This window comes from Canis aureus, chromosome X (genome assembly GCF_053574225.1).
Source record: "Canis aureus isolate CA01 chromosome X, VMU_Caureus_v.1.0, whole genome shotgun sequence".
Lineage (NCBI taxonomy): Eukaryota > Metazoa > Chordata > Mammalia > Carnivora > Canidae > Canis > Canis aureus.
The window spans coordinates 67,727,131-67,745,262 of record NC_135649.1 but is presented as its reverse complement, the minus strand read 5'-3'; the positions used below and the strand labels follow the sequence as shown (position 1 = coordinate 67,745,262).

General features: G+C 37.4%; 1 protein-coding gene across 12 annotated transcripts in view; it reads right to left on the bottom strand.

Moving 5' to 3' along the window:
• The window catches only part of HDAC8 (histone deacetylase 8), a 217,495-nt gene that overhangs the window by 146,841 nt on the left and 52,522 nt on the right, over positions 1 to 18,132 (bottom strand). For 10 of the 12 annotated variants that reach the window (XR_013375129.1, XR_013375128.1, XM_077889834.1 and 7 more), the window contains 3 exons: positions 8,810 to 8,922; positions 4,829 to 4,906; positions 4,118 to 4,226 (listed from right to left, as the gene is read on the bottom strand). Coding sequence is in view for 10 of the 12 variants with exons in the window: in XM_077889834.1 (XP_077745960.1) it covers positions 4,118 to 4,226; positions 4,829 to 4,906; positions 8,810 to 8,922 (300 nt within the window). In the remaining 2 variants the exon portion in view is untranslated. Of the gene's footprint in view, positions 1 to 4,117; positions 4,227 to 4,828; positions 4,907 to 8,809; positions 8,923 to 12,434; positions 12,594 to 18,132 lie in introns of those variants that run through there. The other 2 variants (XM_077889835.1, XM_077889836.1) reach the window with 2 other exon arrangements.

Below are 18,132 nucleotides of genomic sequence, written 5' to 3'. Positions count from 1 at the left end.
AACTACTACTAGAAACCCTAGTTCAGTAGAATAAGATTATTTCTTTGGTTGGGTTGATAGCTCTTACCAGCAAAGTTTTGCATATATGGATATAAAGATTGCTATTGAATGAAAAGTCCTGTTTAATAGAGCCTTTCAAAAGAAAATAGAGCCTTTCATTATTTCTATTCATTGTGAAGTCTGTTTAACAATGTATTTTTCTTTCAGTGAAATATTTATGTGGTGTTTGTACTTAATTATCTTATCAAGTTAATAGTTGAATATTCTTAATAAAATGGTTTTTTTTCCCAAAATGTTGAATTGTCATCTTCAGTCTGTTTTGTATCCATACTCATTCTAAGCACCATATATATAGCTTTCTTATGAGGTATACACTAATTGGATATTTAGTAAAGGATATTTTCTGGCTGTTAGGACTATACAATGATAGGATAAAAACTGAGAAGTTTAAGTACAACCTTGAATTTCTTCTTCAAACTACACATGTCATAACAGTTCACAGTGGGCAAGTGGTTTGGTCATTTTGCAAGATTTGAGGTTTCAGAGCAGTACCCTACTATTTATCAAAACCTCTCCTGAACCAACAGCAAGGAAGTGCATGTCATTGTCTTTTGTCCCATAGTCTTTAACTCTAAATGCTCCCAAAGTCATCATCAATACAGTGTTTTAGGTAATAGCTTAAACATTATTACGACTATCTCACATTGCATTCAGATACAGTCAGAGAGCAAAAACAAGTTAAATATAGGCAGAGCAGTATTTCCTCTTTTAGATGACAAACCTCGGAAACCAGCAGACCTCCCTTTGGTAAAACAGCCTTCCTCTCCCATCAAACTTTATGTGTATATGTGCATGTGGCCAAGAATGGGGAGTGGGCTCTTATGTAAATTAAGAATATAACTATCATGGTCTCAAGCTCTGGTCTCAGAGCTTCTGTTTGAAGAAGGAGGTGTACCTACAAGAACAGTGTTGATATTCCTTTATCTTAGTTAAAAGAGGGTTCTACTTATAATACCAACTCTAGTAGCTCCCATGAGAATTATGGGAAGCTTTTGGGAATCAGTGGCCCTTGCCCTTCCAAGTGAGTATTTTTTTTAAGATTTTTATTTATTTATTCTTGAGAGACACAGACAGAGAGAGGCCGAGATATAGGGCAGAGGGAGAAGCAGGCTCCCTGCAAGGAGCCCAATAGGGACCCGATCCCGGATCCTGGGATCATGCCCTGAGCCGAAGGCAGATGCTCAACCACTGAGTCACCCAGGCATCCCCCAAGTGAGTATTGAATGACCTACGTATCTCTGACTGAAATTATCTTTTACATAAGATGGAACCCGAGGTCTTTTGGTGTTGAAAATATCCATATAAATGTTCCTTATCCAGTCTATTAAAAAAAAAAACCCTAAGCTCCTCCCCGCTTTTATTTTTTATAAATTAAGAGGGTGTTGCTCAATCTTAAGATGAAACCATTAAGTTGGACTAGCTGGCAAAGTCAAAAAGGCTATAGCAGAGGAAAAAGCATACAGGAAGAAAGAAAAAGAAAAAAGGAAAAAGAGCTCATGAATCCTATAGGGAGAGGCAGTTCAGGAGCAAACTAGAAATTGAGGGGCAAATGAAAATTAGAGCATCTTTTAAGTGGACCAGCAATAAGAGGTCATTTATTTTTCAAAGGTTAGGAGTGAGCCAGAAGATCAGTAGGCTCATGGAGCATAAAGGATTAAAGGGAGATAGATATACTGAATGACTTTTTTACATGGGTAAGCCTTTCCTATGTTGACTATATCTTTTGAGGTAGGCAGATGAGGTCATAATGGAAAATGGGCAAGAGACTCTCCTTCTAAGCAACAAACTACAAGTAGTCATAAACAATGACTGGAACTATGTGATATAGTTACCAGGGCTGAACCTCTATAAAACCATTTAGTTGGCAAAGATTGTTTTGTTTTTTGTGCTTTTTCCCTTCTACTGCTCCACTAACCCAATACCTGCTGCTCTGAATAATCAGGGTGCTCATGGTCTAACTCTTTCAAAATCTGCTATCAAGAAAAGCTCTGTGAAAGCATACATCTATGGCAGAGTGAAGGTTAGGAGGAGAGGTTGTGGCAAAATTCTATTTTAAGGCCTATTTCTCATTGTAGAATAAAAGTATACTTCCTGTTAAGGGAATTTCGGTCAACAGATGGAAGAGATGTTTGGGTCAGGAAGCCTTCCTGGCACCCTTGGAATCAGAGGTGTCTTCATGTAACACCCTGACCAGACCTGACTTCTGAAAGAAATCAAAGGGGAAAATTATCATACGTCTAATGAAAACCTGGAACCTGTTATTCTGGATGATCACTGTGTAGACTGGCAGTGCGCCAATCACACCGCCAATAATCAGTGCTGGCCTCCTGTATACTAGGGTGGGGGGGGTGGCAACATGGTTTCTGTAAAGAGAAATCATATGTGATCTTCCAGGGATCTTTTCTTTGGGGCTAAATTCACTTTTTAAATGCTTCTAATTAAGTCTGATACCAAGGCTATATTGAAACAGGAATTACTATGGGATTAAAATTTTTTGTCACATAGTAGGAACTGGTTTAGAGAGACAGAAAAAAGTATAAGGGAGAAACAGACATTATTCTCAGGGAAGAAGGGTGAGTAATAGATTTCCTTGGGAGAAAGCAAACTCTCTAGGTTTGAAGATAATACTCAGCTTTTCTGGGCAGTGAAATGCCAAGTTGATGGAGGATAAAGGTATATCTCAGGAGGTTTTATGATTGGCAGATGGCCTTTAATAGGGGCATGTGTAAGGTAATCTATTTAGGGAAGGCCAAATACTACAAACTATCCCTGCAGGATGATGGGTGCTGACTTTTCAAATAAGGCCCAGGAAAAAGCTCTAGGAAACCCTGTGGACAGAGCACTGAAGAGAAAAACTGAGTTTCTTGCTATGGTAAAAAAAGGACAGCAAAATATTGAGTACTCTCAAGAAAAGGATTAAAAGAAAAACAGAATAATTCTCCTTTTACACAGAACCACAGGATACCTTCATTGATAAAGTTACATAAGCAGCTCTGATCTGCACATCTCAAGAAGGACAGAACAGAGCCTGAGGGGAACAAAGAGAGGCAATTAAAACCATCAATGGCAGGCTCCAAAAATAAAGGCCTTTTCAGTCTGACAAGATGGAGGTAGCCAGGGGACATGATCAAAATCATGAAGAGGCTAGAGCTGCTGCTTGATTACTTGGCTTGCCAAATCTCTTGAGCTAAGAGGCATCTTTAAAGCATAAAGTTTTTATTTTTAATACTTCTGCTTTGTTTATACAACTGCCAGTGATGATGGCCAGTGCCGGCTCCTTTAGGAAGTACCTGTTTCTACCAGAGGTTGGGAGAAATCTGAGCTTAGTGGAGTAGGAATCAAAAGCACCTCAATTCCCATTACTTACCTTAAGTAATGTTGACTTGCTGACTTCTAATCAGATTTATTTTCTCTACTGCCAATGTCAGCAGTGAATTTGTGCCTGACCAATCTCAATTTTTATGAGTATGTGTTTACCCTCCCCCCAACCTACCCCATTCTGTAGGGCTTTGCAGCCCCAATGGTCTACATATCGGCATCAAACTGTCTTCTTACAAGTGGCTGTAATTCAATCCTTAACCATAGTATAAAAGAACATATTTCTGACCCCAATTTTAATACAAAAGATAGAATTCAAGAACTCATAATGAAGAACTTTCTAAAATTCACACCAGTGGATAGAAGATCTCCATAATGGGAAACTGAAATGAACCCTAATGAAATGACATACATGCAGGTTTTAGCTAAGAAAGTAGCAGACAAGGTATAACCAAAGACAGCTTAGAAGCTCTGCTCTTGGGATGACCTTAATCATATGGGGGAGCAGGTAGGATCAAACCAACAGTGTGGCTCTGTTTCAAATACTTAGCTCTCCTAAACAAGTGATGGCAACCTATAGAGTAAGTATAATGAGCAGTGTACCAAAGCTATATAGGTATACAGTGGCTTTTTTTTTTCTAAAAATTTCTTTGAAAACAAGAATCCTATAAGACTAGGGGGCCATTTCATCCTCCAGAAATGCCATCTGCTCCTTACTGACTCAGTGTTACTGCCATACCTTTCACAGATGTGGTAGTACTTCTCATCCTGTATGCCGTCCTGAATGGGCACATTTACACTGTAGTACCGTCCCTTCCCTAAGCCGACATCAGACACATCACCAGTTCCTGTGAAAGAGACGAGTACCATGAACAGTTTTAAGAACACGAGCATTTGAAAACTTGAAGGATTCTTTGATAGGAATTCAGAACAGTAAAAGGTCAAGTAGAACAGTCCTAGATTAGTGATGATTTTCTATGGGAAAGAAATTAAGAAAAATAATATAGAGCAGTAACTGTTGTAAACAATGTTGGGGAAAGAGGAAAACTGTAAGAAATTGGAAAAATCTTAAGTTTCTACTTTGCCAGATCAAATTAAAAAAAAAACAGAAAAAGATAAACTCTTTTGCTTGACTTTTCATATGTCTTGGATTGATATAATATTAATATATCATTGCACTCATCTGAGGAGTTACACGGGTTATGGGATAGGATACTAAGTATAAGTGAGCTGTTGGTTGACAGTCCATGAAAGTCATTTGGAAAAAAGAAACAGTATTGCATTCCTCCTATCATTGTCACTTGAAATGGCCTGTGTTAACATTTTGCATAGACTAGCACCAGTAAAGAACCAACAGCATGGAAATATTCAAATATGAAACATAAATAATATATAGAAGAAACACAGTATTTCTTCTTCAAATGTAATACTGAGCACACAGGTTACTTGCCTGGGAAAAACCCCGGGGAGAATTTGTGCAGGGACACTGTCATGACTTTGGAGGTGAAACTGAAGGCATCTTCTACACCTACCAGAGAGAAAAAAAAGCAGAATAATCACGTTACATATGCAACTATTTTCAACAACTGAAATGCTAGGAAGCAGCTGTGGGAAGTAAGAGAGGATAGCCATAATAAAGCTAACAAGCTGAGGAATAAAAGGAACAAAACCCTCTAGCCTTTGATATCTGTTGTTACAGGATGAGGTAGAACTTGGGCCCCAAGTGAAGTTTTAGGGTTCTTTTTCAAATTCATGGCAAGTTATAACTGGACTTGCTCTTTCCAAGCAATGGGATGTCCAGGCTCTCTCAGACAACCTCTTCTAAATGGTGTGGAGGGCTTGAGCTCAGAATCGAAGCATTATTGACAGAGCTGTATAGAGGAAACTGGCACCACCTCAGAAGTTTTATGTTTTGTTTCAGTAGTTCTAGTTAAATTCTTAGGATATTTTTTCAAAGAAGTACAACGTGGCAATCCTTTGAAAAATATGACCAATACAAACATTAGGCACCATGTAGTGAAAACCTAATTACAAAGTGCTTCTCTATGATATAGATTTGGTTATAAATGCAGTTCATCCAAAGTCCAAGCAGCTTATACTACATCTTTCTTGTTAAAACATGGAAGGCTAATAGTCCTGGCCTCATCCCTTAATAGTACCTTTATAGCAAAGTTTTAAAGCTTGAAGAAAGATGGCTGGGGGGGGTGCTTTTCTAGAGAGGAATCTCCTTTCCATTTAAACAGAGGCACTAAATGAATAGAAGCCTGGGAGATGGAAGATGCAACTGTAATGAGCCACTACTCATTCAGATAAATGCCCTGCTCACCTCCACACCTTTTCTCCCAGAATCACATACTGTCTGTCATACTATATTCATATAGTCCATCTGTAAAATGGAAGGGCTATTAGCAAATTCATGTACTATCCTCTTTTATACTTCAAATAAAGAAACTGTCTCTGTGTTTACTTAATGCTTTCAGTCTTCATTAGAGGCCAAAAGAGACCTTAGAAAAATATTAACTGTATTTATATATCACAGGTATGTTTGAATTTCCCAAGCCATATGTTTTGCCCTAGGGAGGTAGTTAAAACCAGTTAAAGGCTACAGGCACAAGGCATTAAGTAAACAAAATAAAACATATTAAAATCACATTTTAACTTAGAAACTGAAGTATAAACAAGGACAATTCATAAAAATCCTGATTATTTCTTGATCCAGAAAGGTGGTACCAATTTATATTTCTATCAGTGGTGTATGAGGATTCTCATTTTCTCACACCCTAACTAGCAATGGGGTGTTATTATTCTTTTTAAACTTAGGCAGAAAAAAATGATCTTGTTTAGTTTGTGTTTCTCTGAGTGTTAGTGTTGAGTACCTTTTCATATGTTTAGTAGCTATTTATATCTCCTCTCATGGGAAGTGCTATTAGGTATTGCTAGCAAATCATACTTTAAAAGAGGACATAGATAGGGGGAGGGTAGGGCTTTGCGTAAAAGACAACAGTGGTTAGGTAAACAAAAAAGGTGAAAGAAAGTGAAGACAGGCTAAGAGTGCTGGTGAAGCCACCACAGGATGCTAGTTATGGAATCATGGGAGATTTAAAATTAACCAAATGTGTAAGAGTTTGGAGGCAGGGCAGAGGTCACTGGAAGGGAGGTGCTGAAGAGGGGAAATAAACTGAAATGAAACACACCATAAAAGTTGGCTAAAACAGGAAACTCTAAATGGTGTAGAAATAACATTACAAATGGAAAGGACGGTTTCAGGTGACAGTCATTTCATTCTTAAGTGGTTCAACAGAGTTGATTCTATTTTTGAGCTCTGATACTAATAGTTTGAATTTCATAATCATTCATTCAACAAATATTTTACTGAACCACTGCTATATGCATAGTTCTGTTTGTTAAGCCACTGTGCAGGACAGAAAGAAGTAAACAACTTGATATCTGCTCCGAAGGAACTGAAAGTTTCTATGGGAGGAGAAGACACTGGACACATTAAAGATTTAACTAACAATATATAATTAAGTATCAAATCAGCGATATAAACAATATAGGACTTGAGGAGGGGAAAGAACACTTGGGCTGGAGTCCTCAGGGCAAATGTGCTACTGTTGGAATCTGAGCTCCTGGGTAGAACTTAGAGGAAAAAGCAAAACTACATTAGGAAAGAGTAATGCAAAGTCAGGGGGGTGGAAAGACTGAGACAGGTCTGGGGATCACTGAGTAGAGTAGTTGGAACAGCAGGTAGTGAGCAAGAATACTGGAGAGAGGAGGGCAAAGAGTATGGACTCTACCTGGAAGAGCACTACTTTTTAAAGTATGGCCTGTGGGAACAGCTGGACTGTTGATAAAATGTAACTTCTTGTGTTCCATACCAGACCTACTACATCTGAGTATCTGGTGGATATGGTTCAGGAATCTGCATTTTTTAAAAAAGATTTTATTTATTTTTCATGATAAAGGGATAGAGAGAGGCAGAGACACACATACACAAGCAGAGGGAGAAGCAGGCTCCATGCAGGGAGCCCGATGTGGGACTTGATCCCGGGTCTCCAGGATCACACCCCGGGCTGAAGGCGGTGCTAAACCGCAGGGCCACTGGGGCTGCCCAGGAATCTGCATTTTAAAACAACCTTTCCAGGGTCACCATGCTATATATTGCAAGTTTGAGAACCAATGCTATGGGCCAAGGGTTAGCAGACTAAGTGGCTATATGGCAAATATTTCAGGCTTTACCAAGCCTACATGGTCTCTATTGCATTTTTTTCTTTATGACCTTATAATAATGTAAAAAAAAATTCTTAAATTGCTGACCATACATAAACAAACCATGGGCCAAATGTTACTCTTGTTATAGGCAATGAGGAGCCTCTGAAGGTTTTTGAGCAAGGCTGCATTTTACATTGGCTGAGTATTCAGATATTCAGTGGATGTGGGTCTCAAAGTAGTATGTTGGTGGTTTTAACTCTTTTCCCTGTTACCTTTAGTTTTCTGTCACCATTCCATGGTAACATCCATCTAGATGAACTCCTTAGGGAGGTTCCCTCACAACTTCTTCCTTCTTTTTCTGTTTTGGCAGGAGAGCTGAACTTAGCCTCTGTCATATACTATTCTTTTCCCGACTTATGCCTTAATTATGCTAGTTTGTCTCCAAAACTTCCTGGAAACAGGGAAGCAGCAATCACTGATGTGAGGGAGAGGGGGGAATATCCTTAATTAATTTTACTGGCTAAGTGTTCCTAGGTCAGTGGAAACATGTGTCACATAGGATTTATTAAAGAAGCAGTATGTGGGTAACTGTCATGGAAGCTCTACATTCTAGATGGAAAGTACATAGAAAGGCCTGGGTAACATCCTTCTGGCAAAATCTTTTAAGAGGGCATTAATGGTATGAGGGAAACCAAGGTTCTGCTGCTGTGAAAAGTTAGAGGAGATACTCTGAGTTTGTGCAGCACTAAGCATTTTAGCAATTCAAAGAAAATGGCACAAATTCTGATCACTACATGAGTTGGCATCCCTATTGGTGAAAAATTCAGAATGTTACTCCATCATGTACTCATTCAATCTTAAGAGAAGCAACGAGACTGTCAGCTTGTAACTGCCGATTTCACTTATGGAAGTGGCCTGGGGGAGGTTTCTGAGTACTGAGCAAACACGAGACACGATTTCCACTTCTTAACGTTCTCTACTGGAAAACTTTGCTGATGGAGGGGAAATGACAGTAACCTGGTATTTTAAACCACCTTGATCAGTATAGGAGGAATTATATCAGTTAGAAGACTCTCTCTTCTATCTACTTGAGGATTCTCAACTAGAAAAATTTCTCTTACAAAAGGCATTTCTCCTTTGACCAGTCACCTAGAAGCAGCTTTACTGATAAAAACCTTCTGTCCTAGCAGCAAAGCACCTTTGAAAGTGAAAGGCTTACCATCTCCATGGTGCAGATCCAAATCCACATAGAGAATACGGTCAAATTTCCGTCGCAATCGTAATATTCCCAGGACAGCATCATTGAGATAACAAAAACCAGATGCTTCATCTCTGTAAGAAAACAAGTTGCTACAGCCAATAGCCAAAAGCGATCTAAGGGAGTCTTTACAGCCAAGGATCTAACCCTTGAGATCTATTCCCTTACAATTCCCCCTTCTTTTAAGAAAAACAAAAATCTACCTATAAAGAGTAAATAGTAAATGGCTCAGAATGATCAAGGGATGAAGTGTTTCGGTAAACTACATATTCAGGTTGATTGGTAACATTTTCCAATTTAGGATCCCAGATTTTCAAAGAATTAGAATATTATATTGGACAAAATAATACTTTTTTTCTAATGATTCAGGAATGATTTTTTAAAAAAACTTGTAGTGCCCTGGGGTCATCATGATGAACATTGATTATCACTTATAGGACTTTAAGAAAGCTAGAATCTAGAAAGGGCCTTAAAGACCATCTTGCTCAGCCAGATGCAGAAGATGATGGAAATTGGAGTCTCTGTACTGATTCTATGACATAACCTAGAGGTTGTTTCTTTCTCTCTTTTGAGTAAGTTTTTGTACTTGTTGCTCATAAAAGCTGCATGTAGAATGTACAAATGCATAACCTCCTGGGCAGCAAGCATGTGGTTGCCTTTTGGTAAATGTGATTATTACAATGGAGACTGAAGCAGCCTCCTCTGAAGTTATTCTGTTTCCTTCACTAAAATTGTCTTCAGTGACTTCACTGATGTCTTTTAACTTTTTTACTATTGGTGATACTGTGTCACTTTAACCTCCTGTCAACATTAACCTACTCTTTTATTAAGAGTAGCCTACTCTTTTTATTAAGTTGCCATTAAGTCTTGTTGAGTAGATGTAAGAGAATTCTTTATCATCAAAAGTGTAATTTATTTTTAAGGCCTCATCCTAAATGCTTCAATCTCTTCAGCTTCCACAGACACTTTAAATATCCAGCCCATTTTTTCCCCAAGTTCTCCCTGATATTTTACTTGAAATAGAATTCTGAGCATGAGCATCATCTAAAATAGCATTTTTCAGTACTATGAGATTGTAAGATCTTTCTAGTACCTACAGAGTGCATAAACGTCTTCATGAAATCTCTTTCATAATGTTTCATATTCTGAACAATACCCTGATTCATAGGCTGAATCATGAGACAGGTACATTGGTGAGCAGGAAGTTGGTAAAAAATAGCACTAAGCATTGATTTTTTTTTCTCATGAACGTGAACTTAGTGATCATCTAGCAAAAAATAGCTTGGCCTCAGATATGCAACTAGGAAGAAACCAATATGATAAAAAGATTTGTCCACCCAAGAATTTTCTGTAAATAAGAGTTAAATATGTGACTTAGAAAGTTCCTAGATTCTATTTTCCAATCATGAAAAGTTTATATTTTAAGTTTACTGTCTTAGCACATCAAGAAAGAGAAATGTCAATAACTTTTGGATAGATGAGGTGGAACATTGAGTGTTAGGCAAAAAAAAAAAAAAGGAGTATACACTATAGGGAATATAGTCAATAATGTTCTAATAACCTTGTATGGTGACAGATTATAACTAGACTTACTGTGGGGATCATTTCGTAGTGTATAAAAATGTTGAATCACTATTATGTACACCTAAAACTAATAGGACATTGTATGTCAATTATACTTCAGTAAAAAATGAAGAAGTAAGGAGGAGGGAGAGGAGAAATACAAATCAATATAGGACATACTTTTTCCCCTCAGAGCCTACAATTAAGTTAGGGAGACAAGTCATATGCACAGAAAAACAAAGCCAACCAACAAACACAGCAAGCAGAAATAATATGGTATATAAAGAAGAATACCTGCCTTTAAAAACCTCCCAGCCCCCTTTTTTTTCCTTTGAGATGTTATTTGTCAATGAACATCCTCCCTATGACGATAACTTGAATAATATTAATAGTGATGATGTCTGTAATCAGAAAGGCCTTTGTATGTAACATTTTCCTAATATATGCTTAAAGGAGCTCTATTCTCACCGGATTATAGAAATAAGCTCTTAGATAAATAGAATATTCCTAAATAAGGAAAATAAAGAAACTAAACTTTGAAGACTTTTAATGTGCTAAAAGAGTATTCCTATAGAAACAAACTCAAATATTTTAAGAATTCAAGTTAGCATAATTTAGGTAAGTCTTTGGCAGACGAGACTAATTTATAATAAATTTGGTTTACTAAAATCAGCCATGTTTTTTCTTTTTAATATATTTTTTAAATTAATTAATTATTTATTTATGATAGTCACACACACAGAGAGAGAGAGAGAGAGAGAGAGAGAGAGGCAGAGACACAGGCAGAGGGAGAAGCAGGCTCCATGCACCGGGAGCCCGACGTGGGATTCGATCCCGGGTCTCCAGGATCGCGCCCTGGGCCAATGGCAGGCACCAAACCGCTGCGCCACCCAGGGATCCCAGCCATGTTTTTTCTAATTTATCAGTATTAAGGGTAATATACATGTAGATTTTATTCTACTTGAGTATATTATTCCTAAATTTATACAGGTTTACTAATTAAATGAGCTAATATTACTTCTACTAAATGTTTGAGACTATGACAAATGTAAATTTGTTTAGCCTAAATGAGTCATTATCCTGATGAAGTTTATTTCAACAGTAATTATGTTTTGTAGTATGTCAGCTAGAAGATAATTTACAACACCTTTAGGTAACTGAAAACTTTGGGCTGATATTAAATAAATTAATGGATATTCATCAGATACCTAGATCATTTCTAACTAAAAGAATGCATTAATTACTAAGGTTTATATACTTTTGCTTATCTTTACATGCTACAGTGAAACTGTATGTATTTGGATCTGTTAGTGAACATGTTCTTTTTGGCCACTTATAGAAATTGTACTGTAAAGGATGTGTATACATATGGAAAGTGGTAGAAGTTTCCCAGAAAGGGAATTTTATTTGTTAAGATCAAAGTTGGCTAAGGTTTGATGGGCATATTTATCAGATTTTGAAAAAGAACTTCAGTATCAAATATTATATACTGATAGAAAACTAGAATTTGGTTTCCTTTCTGTTAAAATGTTTTTTTTTTTTGCATTATTGGTTTTCTCTTAATAACAGCCTGTAAAGGTTTTGCTTTACTAAGTAATCTTCCTCAATAAACAAGATTTTTTGTCTTACTAGAACAACCTTATATGATTTATGTTTATTATGGCCTTGATTATTTAAGAAAGCAAAGTCTTCCTACTTAGGAAAGAGATGAGGTTCTTTAAAAAAAAAAAAAAAAAAAAGATAGAGGGATCCCTGGATGGCGCAGCGGTTTGGCGCCTGCCTTTGGCCCAGGGCGCGATCCTGGAGACCCGGGATCGAATCTCACGTCGGGCTCCCAGTGCATGGAGCCTGCTTCTCCCTCTGCCTGTGTCTCTGCCTCTCTCTCTCTCTCTGTGACTATCACAAATAAATAAAAATGTAAAAAAAAAAGATTATTTATTTATTTATTTATTTATTTATTTATTTATGAGGGTGGGAGAGTGAGAATGTGAGAGCAGGCAGGGGGAGGAGCAGAGGGCGAGGGACAAGAAGACTGTGCTGCGGCACCTGGGAGGCTCAGTGGCTGAGCATCTGCTGTTGACTCAGGTCATGATCCAGGGGTCCTGGGATCGAGCTCCACATCAGGCTCCTTACAGGGAGCCTGCTTTTCCCTCTGCCTTTGTCTCTGCCTCTTTCTCTGCGTCTATGAATAAATAAACATAATAATAATAATAAAAAAGACTGTGTTGAGTGGGGAGCCCAATGCAGGGCTTGATCTCAGGACTTTGAGAACATGACCAGAGCCCAAACCAAGAGTTGGTCATTTAACTGACTGAGCCACCCAGGAGCCCTGAGATGAGGTTCTTTATGGTCATATTACCTCCCATGTGTACATTAAAAATCTTTTATCATGATTTTGGTTAAATAGAGAACCAAGTAGTATTTTTCAGTAATCCATCACTTATCTTAATTGAATCCCAGAACACCCTGGAAAATCACAAGGAATTTGTTCCTTCATCTTATAAAAATAAAGACATGTTAGAAATAATTGGGTTTATCTGATATATTACTATTGATGAGATGCATGGGAAGAGTTGCCAAATTGGTAGAGATGCTCAGCTTTCCCTAGGTTAAATTGTATAAGCAAATTGTTATTAATATAAATATTTCAGAAATTGTATGTTATATAGGAATTTCCTAAGGATCTCTCAATGTCCTCACTAGCCATGATATGTTTCTATTTTTCAGAGTCCTTATGCTGCTTTCCCAGATTTTAGATGACTACAGTATAGTGTTTTCGGTCATAATTAAAAATTTTTTTAATGTTAACTTGGTCTTAATTTTGCTTCTTTAGAATCTAGCATCTGCTAGGCCATTAGTTTCAATTGGGGAGTCTCAGCACTTACCTATGGAATTATATCACTATATGGATATTTGACACCTACTCTGGTTTACTGAATCTCTTTACTTGATATTTTTGGTATATTTTGGGAATATTCTAACTGTAAGCTTGGTATATTTGTGGTATATTATATCAGGATTATTATAGGTTATATTTAGGGATATTTGTCTCTATAAAGATTATGTTCATTCATTTTTATAAATTAGATATAATACTCTCTTTTCTTTGAAAATAGAGTTAATCATTATGTTTATGGATATTTTGTCTAAAAACTTTTTGGGATTGACTTTTATATTGTTTTGCATGCCACAGAAACAACTACATGTCTTTGCCAGTTGCATTATTCTTGTAATGAATTCTCATCAGATCTTTAATTTCTGAAAATGATCAGCAGCAAGTTAACCAAAGCTATTGTACATCTTTTGCCATTTACAGATGGTTTTATATATTTTAATCTAATGTGTCCCTGAGAGTACTTGCAATCAGGTACAAGCCAGAGTGCTTCATCTTCAACAAAGAGAGACTATCTCAGAGCCCCATGGAAAATGGTTTTGCCAAGTATTGTTAAGTGCAGGCTTTTTATGGTATAGTTTAAACAACTTTGAGACCATATCAGTGAATTGAGTCAGGATTTCAAGAACTCTAGCTGACAATTAGACAGGTTGATGAGACCACTAATGCAAGGTCAAGAGGAACAAGAACTAATTACATAAATCCGAATGAAACTGATGGGGGATGATTGTGGATTTTGTTTAGAATGTGCTGATGTTTTAAAGCAGACCGACCCATAAATACAGAGAACAAACTGATGGTTGCCAGAGGGGAGGGGTGAGGGGATGGGCGAAATGGGTGAAGAAGAGTGAAGTACAGGTTTCTAGTTGTAGAATGAATAAGTCATGGGAATAAAAGGCACAACACAGGGAATGCAGTTGATGATATTGTAATAGTGTTGTATGGTGACAGAAGGTAGCTTCACTGTAGTCAGCAAAGCATAACAGAGTTGTGGAGTCACTAAGTTGGACACCTGAAACTAATGTAACATCATGTTAACTATATTTCAATCAAAACAGAATATTGATGATGTTTTAGGGACTCATTTATCTTTTTTCTTATGCTATCTATAACTCATAATAATTTAGTAAACCATGCTTTTGCAAACAGAAATCACACACTTGTAAATGATACCTCATTCCCTCTGCCTGAGCCCTCCGATTCAGAAACTTTTATCAAGCATTCTTATTCACATGGAAATATAATTATTTGCACTGGTTCAGTAAGAATTATCTGTCCTAAACATTATATGGTCTCATTATTTGGGGAATATAAATAATAGTGAAAGGGAATAGAAGGGAAAGGAGAAGAAATGGGTAGGAAATATCAGAAAGGGAGACAGAACATAAAGACTCCTAACTCTGGGAAACGAACTAGGGGTGGTGGAAGGGGAGGAGGGCGGGGGGTGGGGGTGAATGGGTGATGGGCACTGAGGGGGGCACTTGACGGGATGAGCACTGGGTGTTATTCTGTATGTTGGCAAATTGAACACCAATAAAAAAGAAATTTATTATTAAAAAAAAAGAATTATCTGTCCTACCTGTTATCAGGACATGATTGGCAACATTGGTTATATAACCAAGGCCTTGCCTGGAATGCCATATTTGTCAATGAAGCTCACTGAATCATATATGATCATACACTTTTAAGGAACTAAGGGTTGACTTTATTCAGCAATGCATACAAAGCCTTCTTGGGAAAACTAGCCTGGTATCTGGTACCTGGCTTACAGAGTTCCCAGTCTTGCAAGCGAGTAAGGAAGGTTACTTCCTGGGAAGCCCTGGAAGCTTAAGATATCTTGGAGACCCCAAGAAGAGAGGAATGGTCCCAACTTTATAAATACTGAAGATAAAATCTCCTTAGATTGGCTTCCTAGCTCTAATAGGCTTTTAAAATTTCAAAGTGAGATTTCGTATGAAAACTTCCAGCAAAACAAGCTTAAGAAGGGCTAAATGGTAAATTACCATTCTTGCTGCACCTATGTAAATAATCAGGCTAAATCAGATGAGGCTGATTTTTATTGTTGAGTATTGTTTGTTGAGGTAAAATTTACATAATGTTAAAATAACCATTTTAAAGTATGTAATTCACTGACATTTAGTACATTCATAACATTGTGTGACTTCCACTTCAATTTATTTCCAAAATATTTTCACACCTCAGAAGAAAACCCTGCATTAATTAAGCAGTCATTCCTTATTTCTCCCTCCTATAACCCCCTGACAATCACCAATTTGTAATCTGTCTCTATGGATTTACTTATTCTGGGTATTTCCTGTAAACGACATCATACTATAGGTGATCTTTTGTGTCTGGCTTCTTTCTCCTAGCATAATATTTTTGGGGTTCATCCATATTGTATCATGTGGTCAGTGCTTCATTGCTTTTTATGACTACATTGTATGTATATACCATATTTTGTTTATACATTCATCTGTTGATGGACATTTGGGTTGTTTCTACCTTTTGGCTATTGTGAATAGTGCTGCTGTGAACATTTGTGTACTTGAGTACCTGTTTTCAATTTTTTGGATATATTCTTAGGAGTGAAATTGCTAGGACATATCGAAATTCTGTTTAACTTTTGAGGTCAGCCAAGCTGTTTTCTATAACAGCTGCACCATTTTACTTTCCTACCAGCAGTGTACAAGGGTTCCAATTTCTCTACATCCTCATCAACACTTGTTATTTTGTTTTGTTTTTTCAATTCTAGCCATTCTAGTGGGTGTGAAATGGTGTCTCGTTGTGAATTTGATTTGCATTTCCCTGATGACTAATGATGTCAAACATCATTTTGTATGATTGTTAGACATTTGTATATCTTCTCTGGAGAAATGTCTATTCAGGTCCTTTGCTCATTTTAAAATTGGATTGTCTTTTTTGTTGGTGAGCAGTATGAGTTCTTTATATATTCTGGATATTAGACCCTTATCAGATATATGATTTGCAAATATTTTCTCCCATTTTGTAGGTTGTCTTTTCACTTTCTTGATAATGTCCTTTGATACACAAGTTTTTACTTTGATGAACTTCAATTTATCTTTTTTTCTTTTGTTGCTTGTGGGACCAGCCTTATTTTGAAGTCAAGAATAATCTTTGAGATTATCTTTGATAAAAAGGGAGGTAACCATTTAGAGAAATTTTGTGTTTCAAAGGAAAACTATGTGTCATCTATAGCACACTATTCCAGGTTATCAGAATCAAGTTATTGTCTTTCAGTTATCATCTCTTCATAAACTGCAGGTTTCTGGTGAGTATGCAAACTTTGTCTTCTCTGGTAGAGATATAATTGACTTCCTTCCCCATGTGGAAGAATCAGTTTTGTTACCTACTTGGAAACTGGACTGGACCTTGGTACCATGCCCAAATTGTTGATCCTTACCAAATTTTCTATTCTTCCAGTTTTCTTCAATATCTGGCTAATATATTCCAAGTGGACTTTTCCAATTTTTCTTCCTCCCACCTGACTTGGAGTCACCAAGAACTAAAACTTGACTGCCTAAGTCCCTATCAGGACCCTATGTTGCCTTAGAGCTTCATCTCTTCTCTGGGAGCTGAAGCAGCCCTACAAGCTAAAGCCCAATGACTTGATAAAATCTGAAAGAACTGGTCATCACAGCAGAACATGTATGACAGGAATTCTTCTTGAACAAACTACCACCTAGGACACAAAGGGTGTCTGAAGAAGTGCTCAGGTCATGCATGTCTTTCTATGAGAGGCAACCTAGGCTATGGACAGTGTCACAAAGAACACTGACATCTTAGCTCCATGAGTGGTGCTGCAAAATGTATTTTCCTCCATTGATGTCTTAGAATCCACTTGACTGGTTACCTTCAGGGTTCAATTCTTGGTTGGCTTTTTTTCTGAAATATGACATTTTACATTAGTTTTTTTTTTCCATGTTAGTCTTCCCTCTGTTAAGAGGTCTGAACTACAAAACCCTAAAACAATTGACTTTTACCACTGCTTCTCAACAGATGGTTCAAATGGTTTTAAAAAGCAACACCAAGAGTGCTCAAGAGACTATTTCTTAGACTCTGCTTCACCATACTCAGGAGGTTTATGATCACCTCTGAGTTGCTTGGTAATAATACTTGTCTTGAACAAAAGGGGAAAATGACAATGTTGAAGTTTATGTGAGCCCTGTGCTCACCAGAAAGCAGTAATGTTTAAGAACTTTGCCCCCTCTTGTTTTCCAGGAAAAGGTGAATTGCAGTGTACCATCCTACCCCAGCATATTATTCTACAATAAGACCCATCTCCATCTTTCCCAATGACTCCCATAAGACTTGCAGATGACTTCCTTGTTTACCTGTCTCTGTAAAACCCCAGGCTCCCTTACTTTTCTTTGAGCTATTCCTCATTAATAAATGTTCCCCCTGGGCAGCCCAGGTGGCTCAGCCGTTTAGTGCCGCCTCCAGCCCGGGGTGAGATCCTGGAGACCTGGGATCGAGTCCCACGTCAGGCTCCCTGCATGGAGCCTGCTTCTCCCTCTGCCTGTGTCTCTGCCTCTCTCTTTCTGTGTCTGTCATGAATAAATAAATAAAATCTTAAAAAAAATAAAAAATAAATGTTCTCCCTATTGCAATAGCTGAATAAAATCATTTCCTCATTGTGTAGGGCATTTCTCACACAAAGGTATTCAGAGGATAAACCAGCTGCAGCAAATATACTTCTGAAACTCTGAGAAATGTGTCTGTAGCTTTGTGGTTAGGCAATTTTTAAAAAGTAAGCTCTACATCCAATATGGAGCTTGAACTCATGACCCTGAGATCAAGAGTCACATGC